This window comes from Pestalotiopsis fici (assembly GCF_000516985.1).
Source record: "Pestalotiopsis fici W106-1 unplaced genomic scaffold PFICI_Scf_2, whole genome shotgun sequence".
Taxonomy (NCBI): domain Eukaryota; kingdom Fungi; phylum Ascomycota; class Sordariomycetes; order Amphisphaeriales; family Sporocadaceae; genus Pestalotiopsis; species Pestalotiopsis fici.
The window spans coordinates 3319612-3336205 of record NW_006917092.1 but is presented as its reverse complement, the minus strand read 5'-3'; the positions used below and the strand labels follow the sequence as shown (position 1 = coordinate 3336205).

Genomic DNA, 16594 nt, shown 5'->3' with positions numbered 1-16594 from the left:
GCTGTCGATTGCAGTGTTGTCCATTTTCTTGAGTATATCAGTCATTCCTTTTGTCATTATCGAAGACATGACTGACACACAACCCAGCCCGGCGAATATCGGCAATCAAGACTTGGAACAAGCTACCACTTGTTGTCTGGCTTGTGTTTGCCATATTTATCGACTCTTGGCTCTTTGTTTTTGTCACGGCAATCTTGAAGCAGGCAGTCGGCATTAATACTGACTACATGCTGTGCTCCTCGGCCATTCTATTATGCTTGATTTGTTATGTCACTACTAAGGTGAGTAAGATTTCCACTGGGGATTGTACCAACTACTGACAATAGTACTTAGATTGTGAGTGAGGAACGAATCGCTTGTCGTACGGCCCCCGAAACTAACTTTTCTACAGCTGATATACTTGTTTCTGGTTGAAAAAGCAGTAAGGCTTCACCTACTTATGACTTGATGGGCGATACTAAATTACTCTTGCAGTTCGTGGTACGGAACGGCACAAAGTCCCGACTCCAATCTAAACTGTACATCTTTAATTCTTTCGGGATGCTTTGTAAGTTTTTTGCAGTCGCTCCCAAGGGATAGATTCTAATGGCTTGCAGCTATCTATTTCATCATTTCGGTGTTGAACTTTATATAGTACGGCGATCCTACCTCTTATATTCACGACCAGTACACTGACTCCCGCATTAGTCGCATCAACCGAATCGATAATAATGTTTGCTACATTGGAATGAAGCGCCCGGTTCTTGTTCCATTAATCTCATTCGATCTGGTTGTCAACGTATGTTGCTTATTTCTGTAACCTCACAACAGGATGGTATTGCTAATGCTCGTCAATCAGATCTATCTCACCATGTTGTTCCTCTACCCGCTGTTCAGTAAGTTCACTTCCACGGGTACTTCCTACCCTCGAGCTCACGCGTCGCAGGTTTGTATTCGTACAAAGATATGCCCCGTACCAGTGCCAATGCTCGACTTCGAAGTATTGCCCTCCGCACCTTTATGTAAGTACTGGAAATTCGTTGTATTCTCACTTTTTGCATGTTCTCCTAGGATCCGACTGTCGTTTGCAAACTCTATCCCAACCCTACACTCTGCCTCCGTATATCGTCAGCCAGCTGGTTATTACCTGTTCTTGGATGATTTCTTGGTGATTTATACAACATGAGGAGAAAAGAGAAGCTGACATATTTCGATGACCCAGTGGCGCAGCTTCAACAACCGTATCAAGTGTGGTCAATCTCACAGTGTTGATGGCACTCGATGGAGAACCCGGATGGGTATGTCTCTTATGTTGTAACTGTGACAGTGAGTGGGAACCTATTCAACACGACAAGAATGTTGCACGCCATGTTGACCATTGAATAGTCCTCTTCTCTGCTGTTGTGATTCAATGGGTCACGACGCGCGACAACGCTGCCACGAGGACCAATGCCGAGTACGATAATTCCGACCATCGAAATCGTGAAGGATCTCGCGACACAGGAGTATCATCCCGCCGACGTGATACATTGAACATGGATGGTATCAAGAGGGTTGTGAGTGTGAGCACCACACAAAACTTTATCAAGATGGATGAAATCGATGTTACTTCGTACCCAATGCAACCAGCCGGTGCCTTCAAGTCAGTAGACACCTTGGATGGAGCCGAACGTGGAAAGGCACGAAATGGAAGCATGAGCGATACATCGACGTCTGGACTCGTTCAAACACCCGATATCGAACCAGCCAATCCTGTTCTGGGTGTACGAACCGTCATTGTTGCGGGCAGCAAAGACGGCCGGAGGACATGATCATATCCTGGTAATTAAAGGTAAAATATAGAGGTCTAAGTATATAGGAGATGATAAAAAGTATGGATTCTCTCAAACAACAACATCTTCACTACTCGTGTAATACCACGATAAGCCTAACATGCTGGAGCCAACGGTCAGGCTGAGAGAACAGCATAACTGCCGAGACGAGAATCGCCACATGTCAAATAAAGAAATGTGTTTGGTACAGCAGATTCGTTGGGTTCCTGGATAATGCGGACTTTTGTGAGTGTTCAATGTGGCGAAGAGGATAACACCTTCTCGGTGAGCTCTGCGTGCAAACGCTCCTGTACACACACACACAGGTTCAATCCCTCCACCTGAGCACTCCACTTCCTGCTTTCTGTGATTGAAAGCTCCAGACAGAGTTTAGACTACTTGGGCTAAGCTCCCGTAGATCAAAGTCCGGCATGCCTTCAAAAACAGGTGCTGCCACGCGGCACACGTGGGTACGTACTGTGCACACCAACTCGAGTGCTCCCACATCGGATCTCGCGTGGTCGCTCTAGGGCCGGGACGGCTCAAATGGTTAATGTGACATCCCTTGGGGACCCTGACACGGTCACCATGATAAATAAAAGTCCACTACGTCATACCAGGCTGTCGGTCAATCAAGATCAGGTGTAGTAGCAACTCATTATGCCAGTTGTAATCTGTTCAGGAATGTGATTGCGCCCGGAGTTCAGCTCCTGGGAGTTGGCCAACGTCGGAATTAGCATGACATCAAGCCGGAAGCCAGACCCCGACCACCTGGCATTCAACTCAAGGATAGAATATCTAATAACACAGAAAATGCTACATTGTTTCTCGGCTATCACTCCGAAAGGTACCTAGTTATGGCAGAACTGTGCTCTAGAGTGAGCTACGTTTATACAACTTCCAAGACTTCTCCAAACACTAGACGTTAATGTATTCTGCACAAATTACCTCGCCATTAAGGTCCATGATCTGGGGCACATGTTAGTAACTACCATCTTCGGTGAAAACACGAGCCTCAAGTAGATTGTCTTGGCATTTCTTTTCCGAGACTCCTGTGTTTAGGCATAATACTCGAAGGTATATACCTGAAAGAAACGAAGGAATGAGGGGGAAACGACACCGGAAATTACTCACATCATTGATGGTGATATTAGGTGCCAATTCAGCCAGGCCGTCCATGTAAAGTGTATGATTGAGAGTTGTCTGATTGCCACCATCATTGAAGTAATCGACAATGGCATGGTTCACCTTGAGTCCACGCATATTAGCTCGTTAATACCTTCATGTTTATTGGAATTCCTAATTAGTTTCCGAGTTACGTGCAGAGACACAGTTCCCTAAACCATCATATGGCTGTGGCAACCCTGTATTCGTGGCACACTCTTTCAGGTGATGTGGATCGTTCTAAAATGATGTGCAAAATGGAGAGAGTTGCGGGTTTATAGACTTACATTGCCCAGTCTAGCCGGAAGATTCGTCCCGGCCATGTCGTACATACGATTCTCAGGGTCCAGCTTCTGCCACTCCCACCATAACTTATTCAATATGTTAGCAACTGCTTACCACGGTTCATGAAGTGCCGAATGAGTAGCGAAAAGACACGCGATGGGAAACAGGCAAAGGCTGTCTCTGACTGGAACTCCCGTATACATGCCAACAAGAAGTGCAGAAATAGAAGGAAATCCTTACACGGTCCAGGTTACCATGGTGTAAGAAAAACACGGGGTCTCCGGGAGACAGAGTTGGGTCAACCATCTGGGCGTGGAGATGTTAGTGATGAGAGGAGCCATATAGCATTGGTAGCAACTCACGATGCCGCCCACACCACCGTGGCCGGCCGAGTGCGGACTGCCTTCCCAGCAGCTACGAGCCTCGGTAAATGAGTCAATCGCGTTGCAGCGATCAATATTGGATTGTGCTGCGGCATTGAAAGAATTCTGGTTGAAGTTGCGGGTCAAGCAGTGATCTCCCACTTGGCCATTCAGTTGCCAGCGCAAAACCAGACTTGCAAACGGACCATCTTGAACGCATCTCGATGTCCCGACTCCATTTCCTCCAAAGTACTCGTCCTTCCATAGGTCAGATCCGGCCAAATCGGAGACCTCGTTGACTTCATCCCAGTACGGTATGCGACCGGTGTAACCACACTCTTGGCGAATAGCGCGCTCGTGGACCGTCATGTAGTAGCGGTGGAAAGGAAGGAAGGCTCCAACAGAGTGTACGTAACTTCGGCTATTAGTTATCGAAATCTCTATGGTCATGCACGCGTAGAAACTTCCCTTGATGAAATACGGGACAGGGAAATAAGTTCTCAAAGAGACACATCTATGGGAAGAAAAACATGCAAAGAATCACAAACACCACAAATTTGGAGTACTTACATGTGGCCACTGGAGGTCATCCCAACGGGAAACAGCCCCTTCAAAGCCCGTCTTCGAAGGGGCATTGATCAGGCAGAGGTCCGCATTGATGTAACTGGTCTTCTCCTCAGAGGTCAGATTGGTCCAAGGAACCCTCTGGGAAATAGTCGTGCAAGCTGGCGTCTGCCTCTTTGAGAGAGGTGAAGCGTTCGCCAAGGCTGCAATGATGGCAGCGGTTTTCAAGGCAAATGAAAGCATCATGTCAAGGAGTGAATAATGTCGAGTTCTCTCGGCTTGATACCTCAAACATGCTCAGTCCCAGTGGAAACATGCTCAGTTCTAGGAACCATTAAGTAGAGAATTTCATAACTTCGCGAATACTATCCGCGGCGAAATGCCATTGTGACGCGTACTCGATCGAATTCATAACCATAATGAGAAGGTCAAGGCTGTTAAAATATTGTCCTCCGCCACAGTGTGATATGCCAAGATGCCGCTGAGCTGACAAAGATGCTTACCAACATTCCGGGTGTGAAGTCGCTGTATGCCAAGCTCACGACCAACATACAGACCGAGAACAGGAGACCTTCCTTATTCGGATCTCTTCCATTACCAGCCAATGCCTTTATTCGTTTTACAATCAAATATGCAGGAACTCGCAGAGTGCCTGGAGTCATTCCATTGGCGCCATAAAAGAGCCGCCTCTTTGTCTTGGCGTGTATTTCTCCACACGGACTGGCAGATTTATAATATAGCAATACAATGTAATAGGGGTCTTAATTAATACAGAAGATGTTATGCGGCAAGCTTCCGAATGGTACCCAGAATTTCATCAATGTAGTATTGATTCACGGAATTATCCCAGTTGGCGCAAATACATTGCCCCTATATTTGTGTGCAAAAACAGAGCTTGATCTTCCCCACTCCCAAGCAGGACTCTAGAAATGGGCAATACTTTCTGTACGCCACTACAGAGTACACATGTAGTTCTTCTTGCATGTTTGATAGCTCTGTTTTCCACCCTATTACCACTTGGTACGTTTCATTCTTCATAAATCTTTGTTACATCACTACAAAGACGTGTCCAAGACACTTGGTTCACGGTCCTTTCTCAATTGGATCGCCCGCATAGAGGAGTACTCGAAACCGAAAAAGAAAAATTCATTGTTTGGCGAACCGGTGGCATGTATTAGCCGCGGGAGAGAGGTATACCGGCACTGGGAAAACGGCGCGAGGGGCCGCTGAGATTTTAAGCTTATTTGTTCAGGTACAAATCGATCCACTCTATTTTCCTCACCCATGCAGCTCGCACGACAGCGCTGCAAGCCCTATTGAAAGCCAAAGACTTTCTCCATCTTATTCTCCAGATCAAAACGGTTTTGAGTCTGGGATGTAATTAAATAAATCAGCAAGGCCCAGAGAAAGAGTTTCCGAGAAGCCTGCCGTGCTTATTCGGTGTCTTCAATCGCCTACAATGTAAAAATGACGGTGCCATTTGGAGTTTTGAGGACATGGTCATCGCCGCCGTACATACCCCAAACGAAATCCCCACCCCCACTCACTTCATAGGAATGCTACGTTGGGCCTCTTGTCGTTTTTCTTCCCCCGTCGCAGTGCCAACCAAATCAGGCTTTGTGCACGTCGTGTGTACACTCGGGACGTTCAATCACTTTCTATTTAGGATACACGAGGTGTATCTCGACTGGCAAGAAAGGAACAAGTTTGTTACAAGACTCTTCGACAGAACGTGCAAAAGCAAATCCATAGCGGGGTACTGGGCCTTTGCTGCACATCCCTCCTCCACGTCTGCTATTGCTGGGAGTGCAATACTGGTTTTTGCCCTACACGAGGTCGTATCATGATCCCACAATATTCAGTCTGGACAAGTGTTGCTGTAAGCATCCGACCTGAACTGGACGGCTAGATAAACATGATGTGATGAATTTAGCCAATGAAGTAGATATTTTTCAGGGTTTGTCTGCAGGTTTCGTCAGGGCTGCTTACCGGGGTTACTGACTTGCGCTTGATTGGGGTCGCTTCTCTTTACCCGCAATTATTTCTCTAGGGGACCGGCATTTGCTACCTTGGCAAAACAGACGTGATGTGCAATGTGAGTAATAATGTATATATCGACTCCATTGCTCTTCTCCTCCAGACTGACTGTATTCAAGGACGCACTTCATTTGCGCAAATTCTTTCCTCAACTCTGCTGAAACCGTTGAATTCGAGCCACGATGGTTGACGGCGGAAGAACTGCAGTCTCGACTGCCGAACGACATCTAGTACACAGGTGAGCTGCCTCGATTGGATGCGGGGAATGTTGTACCTTGCTGATGGACAAGCAAAGCCATGCTCACGAAGGATCTATTCCGGGGACTGTGAATGTCCAAGTAGTCGGTCAGTAGCGAAACAAGAACAAACCTTGGTATTATGCTTACTGGACCATGTCATGCAGAGGGTGATGATACGGCATTGGGTCAAGCGTTGTTCCCAGTACCTCCGCAAGATCCCAACCACTGTCTTAATGTGAGGGGAAAACAAATTGTTGTAATCATGAGTCTAACTCTTAGCAGTGGCCTGCATGGAAAAAGCAAATCATTCTCTTCATTTGCTGCGCATACTCGTTCCTTGGGAATGCCTTCCTGGTGGGACCATCGCCATACATCACCCTGTACTCGGAGCTATTTGACGTAACTCCAGCTCAGGCGTCGGGATTGATCTCTTATCCAAATCTTGCATTCGGTTTTGGATCCCTCATTCTTGTGCCGTTGTATCTCAAGTTTGGTCGAAGACCGGTCATGCTAGGATCGATGCTGTTTGTAGGTCTCTGAAGCCAGCTTCCATTCCGTGTATCCTCTAATACCTCCCAGTTCGTTGTTGGGATCATTGGCGCTTCGCAAGCAAATGATTTCACGGGCCTCATGGTCGCCAGAGTCTTTGCATCCTTTGGCTCGGGTATTTGCGAGGCAATTCCTGTCCAGCTGGTGTAAGTGATAGACAAACATCCAGACTGAAGAGCTTGTTACAAAATTGAATGAGACTAACAATTCCGACTTGCCAGTAACGATATTTTCTTTCTGCACGAACGAGGCAGGCAAATTGCTTTATACTCATGTATGTATACCATGCCAGTTCAAGCTGTTGAAACCATGGCCATTGACTTATACGAAACTGTCATCAGTCGCCATCTGCCTCGGCGCTGTAGCCCCCGTCGCGAGTTCCCATCTCCTCATTGAGCCCTACTCTTGGAGGCTCTTCTTTTACGTCATCCTCGCTTTTGCGTCTGCACTGCTGGTATTGGCATTCCTCTTTGTCGAAGAGACTTCCTATGACCGCTCAGCGCACCAGGCGACAGTGCCAGCACCAAGTGGCGCGTATCACTCTGAAAGTGGAGAGAAAGCTTCGCAAGATAATCTGGAGCACACATTAGAGCCAATTCCGATGCGGACTCCATTCATGCAAACTCTTAGCTTGAAGGGGAGATATGATCCAGAAGTACGGTTTTTCATGACCATGGTGACATCTTTCACCTACTTCCTTGTGCCACAGGTGCTTTGGGTCATCACTTCTTTCGGAATTTATATCGGCCTAGGCGCATTTGTTTTCAATTATACCGCGCCAATCAAGCTGACAGGACCTCCGTACAACTGGTCAGAGGTGGGCTCTCGCACGATAAACTACGTCGGTTGAGCTCGTTGTTAACCCAAGAGTAGGAAAGCTCCGGTCTTATTGCACTGGCAACGTTGATTGGCTTTGTATTAGCAGTACCATTTGCGCCGTCTTCTGACCTCCTAGCTGCGAGACTGACCCGACGTAACAACGGTATACGCGAAGCCGAAATGAGACTCCCTGTCATGTTACCAGCAATGGTAATCGCTCCTTTAGGCCTTGTTCTCTATGGCCTAACGTGCCAATTCAATCTGCATTACATCGGGTACTTTTTCGGGGCGGCAATGACCCAATGGTCCGCATACTTTTTCTTCTCTTTCGCTCTTGCGTATGCTGTCGACTCGTACAACACGGATACAGCACAGATGCTTATCGCGATGAATATTGGGAAACAGGTACACCCCCCTACAAACGGTATTACTCTTTTCTTTACCTTCTGCTGACCATACACTCTTGTACCATAGGCTATCAGCTTTGGACTCTCGGTGAACGTGCTCGATTGGGTGTTGGAGACGGGCTACGCGGTCGTCATCTCGGGTATCTTTGCAGCTGTTCTGGTCGCGAACAATCTTGTCTTGGTTGTGTTCTTAATATGGGGCAAGAAGATCCGGCAAATTATGGCAGGCTCCTGGCTGGCGAAGCTGCACGGTCGGAATGTACAAAACGAACGTCAGGTGGTCTAGGAGGAAAGATGGTAGAGTATGTATCGTGGAGTAAGGGTGTTCTGGGTGTCCCGTCGCTGTGGCTCTAAGTTAACCAGCTGGCGGGGTTGGTGGCTTGGCCTACCCCAATCCCCGGACTTTGGCACTTGGATCGGGCTGCAGGGAACTCTGTTCAGCCTCCGCGGCACCAATATGACACTTTGCATCTGAAAAGTTCCTGATGTCAATCCAATCCATCGGACGCTGCCTCGGCTGATGCCAGTCGTCACAAAAGAAAACAATGATACGTACTCAATGTCCCCGGACCAGAGTCTCCGCCGAGACCCACTATAGCCGCTATCAATGCACCACTTGCTTTTCTCCTCTTCCCCTAGCTCTCCCCGCAAAGCAACCGTGGTGATGAGGTCAATTTAGAGTTGTCGCTTGAATATGGCCATCATCACTTCTGTGCCTGACATGGCTACACGAGCAATCATGCCATTGTCCCCCGGGTGATTGCAATGCCTACCTAGCCAGTGTCCACAACACGAACCAAATGCACCTGGATTCTGTTGCTAATTACGTGACAAGTCCATGACGCTTACGATTTTGAACTGATTTGTAGTCACCAGGTGCCGGAGACATGGTATTTCCTTTCCGTCTTCACGCTGCCGGCGGAAGAGGCCGCGGGACCTTGTGCATGCTCGGTACAGTTTGAATATTCGGAGCTAGCCTTAGCCATTGACGCCCTTGATATCATCTGGCAGTATGTGATATTGCATCTGCAACCTAGTTTGCTGAGCTCAAGACAAAGAAATTACTGGAAGGTAATGACGGTGATACTGACGTCGTTGACTTGACAGATCGCTCGATGCGTTTATTCGTACTCTCGTTGTTACAAGAAAGAGCGGGATGAGATGAGAGGTGCATTTTGGTCCGCAAGCATGTCTATATAATGCCGTGACACCCTCCCTTTGAAGCATTATTTTCCGTCATCAATCTTATTCTATATCTTCTATTACTTACTGCACAAGCAAAAGCAATCAGAATTGCAAGACCTGCTGTCTAAACCTTCTCACAATCATGTCTGACTACAAGCCCACTGGTTAGTCTGCTTCCAACACCATCCCTTGACTGTTGACTTAACATCTCTACAGAGCACGACGGCAAACGTCTCGACGGTGGAGTCGACAAGCGCGTTGGCACTGGCGAGTTTGCTCACGGCAAGGTTGATCCTCACCAGGCCGGCAAGAAGGGCGGACACACTTCCGGAGGTTCAAGTGGTGGTCTTGAAAGCAGTGGCGGCAGCGGCGGCAGTGGCGGCGGTGAATTTGCGCATGGCAAGGTTGATCCTCATGAGGCTGGCAAGAAGGGTGGACGTGCCAGTGGTGGTACAGGAGCATAAGGGAATGGTACAATTCCCAAAGATGACGCCGTTGTAGTCCGAATGAGTGGACTGAGATCACGCGGTGAACCAAATGGCCATGTAAGGGTATTCATTAGTAGAAGGTCTGCTCAGTAAACAGGATAAGTACAACGTGCGTCTTGATAAGCAGCATTGCATTGAGTCAAATCTTTTGAAACTCGTTCGGATGTTTTGATGCACCATTTATGGTATCTGCGGACTGGCGAGGTATGCTTGGGGGATGGTGTAGTATCTTGATTTGTTCTCCTAAGTCCTAGTAGGTCTTCCAATCTATCTATTGCCATATCTATGCTTTCAAAAGCATAGCTAACCCCTGACTTGAACACCAATATCCTTCGAACTGTTGACAGCCGACAGACTCGAGACGGCATATTACACATGGGGACTAGGCACCCTGAACCGATCAATCAAGAGCTTGACTTTGACACTATATTGTGTATACTCGTCAGCACGAAAATCTGGAAGTCTTTAGATAGGATTGGCACTCACCATCTGGAAATATACCCCCTTTTGCTTGATGAGTTCAATATGGCTTCCTTTCTCTAAAAGGTGGCCTCCTTCACCTAGCACGAAAATAACGTCCGCTTTCTGTGCGGTAACAAGCCGATGTGCGACCAAGACGATTGTTCTACCGTAGCTAGCGCGCTCAAAAGCTTGCTGGACAAGCCTTTCGCTCTCCGAGTCAAGTGAACTGGTCGCTTCATCTAGGAGAAGGAGTTGGGGTTCGCGTACCAACGCTCGGGCTATCGCTATTCGCTGTTTTTGGCCACCGGATAATGAGATACCGTCAATGATGGTGTCGTAGCCATGAGGGAGAGATGTGATGAAGTCGTGGATCAAGGCATCGCGGCAAACATTGTGCAATCGATCAGTTGAGACAGTGGCGGGATCTTCAACCCCAAGGAGAATGTTCTCCCTAATAGTGCCTAGGATACTTAATTTAGTGGTAATCCCCAATTGGAACAACATGATTGATGACTTGCCTTGCAAAAGCATGGACTCCTGGGCAACTAGTGAGAGTTGCTTGCGATAACGAAAGACGTCAAGGTCTGCAATGTTTTGTCCATCGCACAAGATCTTTCCATCTTCAGGCTGATAGAATCTCTCCAGCAAGGATATGAGTGTTGTCTTGCCGCACCCGGAGGCCCCAACAATGGCGGCGAATTGGCCTTTCTCAATAGTAAGGTTCAGCCCACTGAAAAGGGGCATCTCGCTATTGGGATACCGGAAGCGAACATGGCAAAATTCAATCTTCATCCCTCCTGCCGTCTGATCCAAGGACCTTCCATCATGAGATTCCACAATACGAGAATTCCTTGCATCGAGGATGCGATTTGAAGCTGCAGTGACTTGCGCAGCATTCGGACCCAAGCTCAAGCTCTGGCCAAAACCTTCAGCTGCACTCATGATTGCCATGAGACAGACGAAAAAGGCGACTAGGCCAATCTCTCCGCGATCAAACAGACTGCCTCCATAATAAAAGACAAGAGCTTGACAGCCCAGAGTTGCACTATCGCAAAACCCAAGCACTGGGCTTACCCAACACGCTTTCTTGTATGCCGACATGACATGGCCAGAGCAGAGTCTCTCGAACCTAGCGGTAATAGATTCTTCCAGTGTGAGCGACGAAACAGTTCGGATCCCGCTGATTGCTTCAGATGCGAATTGCGAACTCTCTGCAAACACCTCGTCGTTGAGTTTCTCAAATTGGAGCTCATAGCGAAAGCGGAAGTAGCCGGAGATCAGGCAGACGGGCGCAATGACACAGATTGAAACCAATGCTAGTTTCCATGAATATGTAAGGGCCATGATGACGCTGGCAATGATGTTGAATAGTGACACGAGCACCATGGCCATGTTCGTGCCCATTAGTTCCTCGAGTTTCGTTGGGTCATCTTTGGCTCGAGAGGCGAGAGTTCCGGCCGAGTGTCCTTCTTCAGAGAAGTATGGTGCAGGCTGATGGATAAGACTTTCAAAGTATTGTTTTTGATACTTTGATCGGATAAATGATGCCACACGAGCTGAAGATATGAAAGTCAGAAGGTACACGATACCAGCAGAGGCAGCGAAAACTGCCCACATGCCACACAAGAAGCTCATATCCTTCATAAGTCTCGCGTAGTCATCCTGATACTTGAAGACGTCGATGGATTTGGCAAAAAGCCACGCATGTAGGGGACGTGCGGAAGCCGCTCCTGCAGAGAGGACTATTGAGGAAATTATAATGTTCCAAAATTCACGAGACTCCAGAAAGAACACGCCAAAGCTGTTGAATAGGCCGCGCTGTAACCGCTTATCATTCCTCGAGTCCCCACATGGGCGTTCAGTAGACTGGGGTATGACAAGACTCTTTTCGTATTCGAGTGTTGATGATATGCCCTTTGCAAAGCTCTCCGCGTTCTCTTCTTCTTTACCATCAAGAGACAAAGCTTGAGACTTGACAAGCCCCGCGTAGGCTCCACCGTCGAGATGAACAAGGCTGTCGTGGGTGCCGGATTCAATCACCTTCCCGTTTCCAAGTGCAATAATCCGATCTGCGTTTCGGATGGTGGAGAGTCGGTGCGCAATCACAATGGTTGTTCGACCTCGGGCCGCCCGTTCGAGAGCTGCCTGCACAATCTTTTCGCCACGGACATCTATCGCACTCGTTGCCTCGTCGAGGATGAGTATGGCTGGCTTCTTGATAATTGATCGCGCAATGGCGAGTCTCTGGCGCTGACCGTATCGGCTGAATTTGCGTTAAGTCGCTTTTTATCACCTTATTTTCGGGGTGCTGCTATGCGAATTCTAAAGCCTAAATGCCGGTTTTTTATAGGTTTAATAATTAGAATTCTCGGATCTTTAGTGGATATAAGTAAAATTTTAGTATATAGATTCTAATTTCGACGTAAATTCTATTTTTCGGCAAATATTTAATTATAACTATAATTTATAATAATAATATTTAAGACTTTTTTAGGAAATTAAATAAGCGTTAGCGCTAATTCCTTATTAAAAAATATTATTATTTTAGTATTTTAAAAATTTAAGCGGTTTTGCTTTGCTTATTTATATATAAAATTAATTTTTAGTTTTAGTATTTTAAAGCGGAAATATATATACCGGATCGTTAGGAAAAAAATATTTGCCTTTATGGTAACCCTAATAAATCTTTTTATTCGAATCGGTTATAATTTTAAAGGCAAAAATAAAGCTCCCGGTAACTTAATACGTATTTAATTTAAAAATTACCATTAAAACCGGTAAAAAGTCCTTTATTATAAAAAATTAAATTATTATATTTTTAATATCGGAAGATTAAAAGTTATTTATATTATAAGCTATTATATAATTTTAATCGATTATTTTAAATAAAAAATAAAAAAGGATAAGCTATAATAAAAGGTAAGAATTATAAGCATAAATAAAAGGTGCTAATCGTGGCGGCGGGGTCGGTAAATACGAATAATAGGGGTGCTGTAAGACGTTCTCCGTATTATCGATTAGACGAAAGTTATGCTCGTGGGATGGGTCGATACCGAATTCATTATGATGATTTGACATTCCTTATAAGTGTGGTCGATCCGTTGATGGCTCATAAGAGAGATAGCTGTCAAAGTGGTTTTTGAATTAATTCGGAAGTAGTTTGCACGGTCGCTCCTCTGATTCCTGTTGCATACATATATGTATGTTACTGATTATATCAGACTTGTACCGAGGCTTCCCGATCAGAACCAATAATAGCAGCGCATAAGGTCACTTACTATCCCTGCCGCCCACTTTTCGTTCCTTGCTCATACTTCACGCAACTTTGCGACCATGCACGTGTTCCAAACGCCGCCATGCCTTTCGCGGCGTTTACACATTTACACATCTCCGCAACCTTCATATTATATACATTGCCAGCACCAACTGGCATGACAAATCCAGATACACAGCAATTGCGGTACTTGATCCGTCTTGGTGACCAGTACCTGCTCCACCTTTTGTATTCACTAAGCCTTGTTTGTTCCAGCTCCAGACTTTACCCAGTCCTCGACGCACCTAACATCGAATTGCATCACCATCATGGTTATTCGGGAAGCTTTCTTGGCTATTGATCAAGATGGCGCGCAGGTGGAACTGTGGCCTGCTCTACGCTGAAGAGCAAATTGTTATTAGTTTCCGAAAGTTCTTGCCTGACCATATCAAAATGACATTTGTAATTAGCCCTACAAATCTGTATCAGTCGCCATTATATCGGTATCTCCATGCATTTTTCTAAAGCCGATATTAACTTTGTTTTATTCCCCTCGAACGAAATAAATAGAGAGGTGACTAGCAATATCTGCACGTTAGAATCTGGCTTTTTGCCAATACATTCGAATCTAGTGCCACGGACCTCCCCGATGACCTGCATAGAACCCTGTTTGGAATTGAACCCGACCAGGATAAGAAGATGTTTGTGCTGCATCTCAATTTCAAAGACAACCGCAGATGCTGCGAGAAGCTAATCTATCACCAATTTGGTATGGCTTTCGAAGGCAATAGTACCTTTGTGGATGATAACGTCAACAACGGTATAAAGATTGACGGTGGCCGCAGTTTACACGAAATTTGCCTTCTGAAAGAGTTTTATGTTCTCTTGCGTCTTGTTATAGCGCCCGATGAGCTTGTGAGTCACCCTTCCTTCTTTCTCCTGGGCCTATATGATGTTACGCTTAATCGCGCCGCGGATCCAACCAACTTCGTAAGCATTTATTCCGAGCCACCGCCGGAAAACTGCAAGCACACTGGAGAATCCTGGGGAGGTGTCCTGCAATCTTTTGAAATCCTTGGTGGCAAGAAGCTTGGTGATTTCGTAATGCTTATTTGCCGTTCGTGCGGCGGCCTGAAGGTTGGGATTGTGTCGGCAACAACTGTACACGAGCCAATAGTCAACTTATAGTTAACAACTCCCCACGAAGAATCTGCAGTCGACTCCCAGCTAACAACTTCTAATGACGAGTCTGAAGTAGATTTGCAGTCAATTCTTACTCAAGAGGAGCTTTCAGCTAGCTCATAATCACAGAAATTGCAAGTAGTCTGTGGCAATACGACTGTCGGTATCGTGGTACTTGTTAGCCAAACACACACTACCACTGATGGAACCGCACCGATGGTAACCCTTACTGAAGAGTCTTCGTCCGACTCAGAGCTAGATGACGTTTCCGAGGTACATGCATCTGAACCAGACCAAGAAGATGATTATGAGAGGCCTCCAGTCAAGCCAAAAACTAATGATTGCTATTATGAACCTAACGTCTTGGGCAACTTTGAAGCTGGTGGCCATCACTGAGATACGATTTACTCGACACTTTCAGATTCGAGCAATGTTTCGAAACGCAGAGTGGCTTCCGCGAATAAGTTTGGGAAAATACTGAACTGACTCCAGCACCAGACGGCGATTCCCGAAAGAAAAAGTAGAAAAAGTCAGTGTGGAAATTTAATGCAAGCAGCGTGATCCCGATTCAGATGACGAGGAAATAGAGGAGGATGGGCTCTCCGATGCTGATGTGACCATATGCGACTCTCGTGCTGTTTGTCTGCTCTTTCAAACAAAGTCACGTCTTGCGGACGAATACCATCACCACTTCATCAACTCCTTAATGCTAGATGTCCTGAAGGGCCGCGGCTTTGCTACTGCGCTATTTCCACCTCCTCCGACCACACTGGGATAGGATGATCCTGGATTTGCACAGCACACTCTCGGCATGGCTCACTTCAAGCTTGGACGACCGAGAATGCATAACACTTTCCTTGTACGAGCTCATTGCGAAATCGAACGTTGATCGAATCAATGCCATCACCGGCAAGCGGGATAATGCGGCGAAGGAAAAGCGCTTGTTTTGCTTTCTTTTTTTTTTTTTTTTTGAATACCTTGATACAATGGAGATACCACTCAACACAAAATCAGGGAATAAATAGCAACGCACGGCACCCCACGTTGGGCATTTGTGATTTGCCATCTCGCCCTGCTAAACAGATAGCGGCCTCCAGTTTGGAAAATTTGGATATATAGCCATGGTCCTGGTCTTTTTAAGCATATAATAATAATGACTAAAGTCATTGTATGTCAGCCCGTTAGCGGTGCGACATCGATAGCTCTGTGAGCCAATAATTAGCCTAGCTGTTGTAATCTGGGCCCCGATAGTCGAGCTCCGGCTCTAGCTACCTAAGATAACCCCTTCTAGATGGAAAGCGCAGCAACCTTATTCGATGCGTTTTTAAAAGGGATTGCAATATATTTTTTGCTGATACGATAATACTGGCTTGGGTGGCGTCCTCCGTTGGCAAGCTGCAATCTGGCCTTGACCCTTTTATTAATAGCGGCTGTTAATAGCTTGCGTTTATTCTCCAGGTCGGTATAAAAACTATTGAGCTTCTCTTTGACGTCCTTTAATTCTCTTTCTAGCTCCTTAATACGATTCTCTATATTGTCTCGATAGAGCTAATTAGCCAACTTTTGCTTGTTTCTAGTTAATTCCTTATACTGCTGACGGAATTCTTTAAGCTTTTGGATAGCTATATTTTGACTTTCCTGGTTGGCCATTAGCTTGTCCCGTTTTCCGTTCACGGTCGCAATCTAGTTAGCAAGGCCTAATAAAGAACTTCCTATAATTTTAACAATTATTTGAATTTTATTAAAACTGGATAATGCGTTAACGCTAAATTATTATTAGTTTTATAAAATAAAAAAGAAAAGAGAAA

The 16594-nt window shown here is 46.1% G+C and overlaps 5 protein-coding genes across 5 annotated transcripts; 3 read left to right on the top strand and 2 right to left on the bottom strand.

The window, feature by feature from the left end:
• Nucleotides 1-850: 850 nt before the first annotated feature.
• PFICI_03180 (uncharacterized protein) lies at nt 851-1790 on the top strand (the record flags this gene model as incomplete). The annotated part of the gene is made up of 4 exons (XM_007831761.1): nt 851-875; nt 926-1001; nt 1202-1305; nt 1366-1790. The coding sequence occupies 4 exons, from the start codon at nt 851-853 to the stop codon at nt 1788-1790; spliced, it is 630 nt and encodes a 209-aa protein (XP_007829952.1).
• A 918-nt stretch (nt 1791-2708) lies between these two features.
• PFICI_03179 (uncharacterized protein) lies at nt 2709-4408 on the bottom strand (the record flags this gene model as incomplete). The annotated part of the gene is made up of 5 exons (XM_007831760.1): nt 2709-2759; nt 2925-3038; nt 3242-3325; nt 3602-4069; nt 4172-4408. 5 exons carry the CDS (start codon nt 4406-4408, stop codon nt 2709-2711), a joined length of 954 nt encoding a protein of 317 aa, XP_007829951.1.
• Nucleotides 4409-6384: 1976 nt separating this feature from the next.
• Nucleotides 6385-8502, top strand: PFICI_03178 (uncharacterized protein; the record flags this gene model as incomplete). The annotated part of the gene is made up of 9 exons (XM_007831759.1): nt 6385-6440; nt 6498-6547; nt 6606-6676; nt 6724-6969; nt 7021-7136; nt 7212-7264; nt 7332-7807; nt 7864-8214; nt 8284-8502. The coding sequence occupies 9 exons, from the start codon at nt 6385-6387 to the stop codon at nt 8500-8502; spliced, it is 1638 nt and encodes a 545-aa protein (XP_007829950.1).
• Nucleotides 8503-9543: 1041 nt separating this feature from the next.
• On the top strand, nt 9544-9865 carry PFICI_03177 (uncharacterized protein; the record flags this gene model as incomplete). The annotated part of the gene is made up of 2 exons (XM_007831758.1): nt 9544-9565; nt 9618-9865. The coding sequence occupies 2 exons, from the start codon at nt 9544-9546 to the stop codon at nt 9863-9865; spliced, it is 270 nt and encodes an 89-aa protein (XP_007829949.1).
• Nucleotides 9866-10289: 424 nt separating this feature from the next.
• Nucleotides 10290-13935, bottom strand: PFICI_03176 (uncharacterized protein; the record flags this gene model as incomplete). The annotated part of the gene is made up of 3 exons (XM_007831757.1): nt 10290-10313; nt 10376-12614; nt 13910-13935. 3 exons carry the CDS (start codon nt 13933-13935, stop codon nt 10290-10292), a joined length of 2289 nt encoding a protein of 762 aa, XP_007829948.1.
• Nucleotides 13936-16594: the final 2659 nt, after the last annotated feature.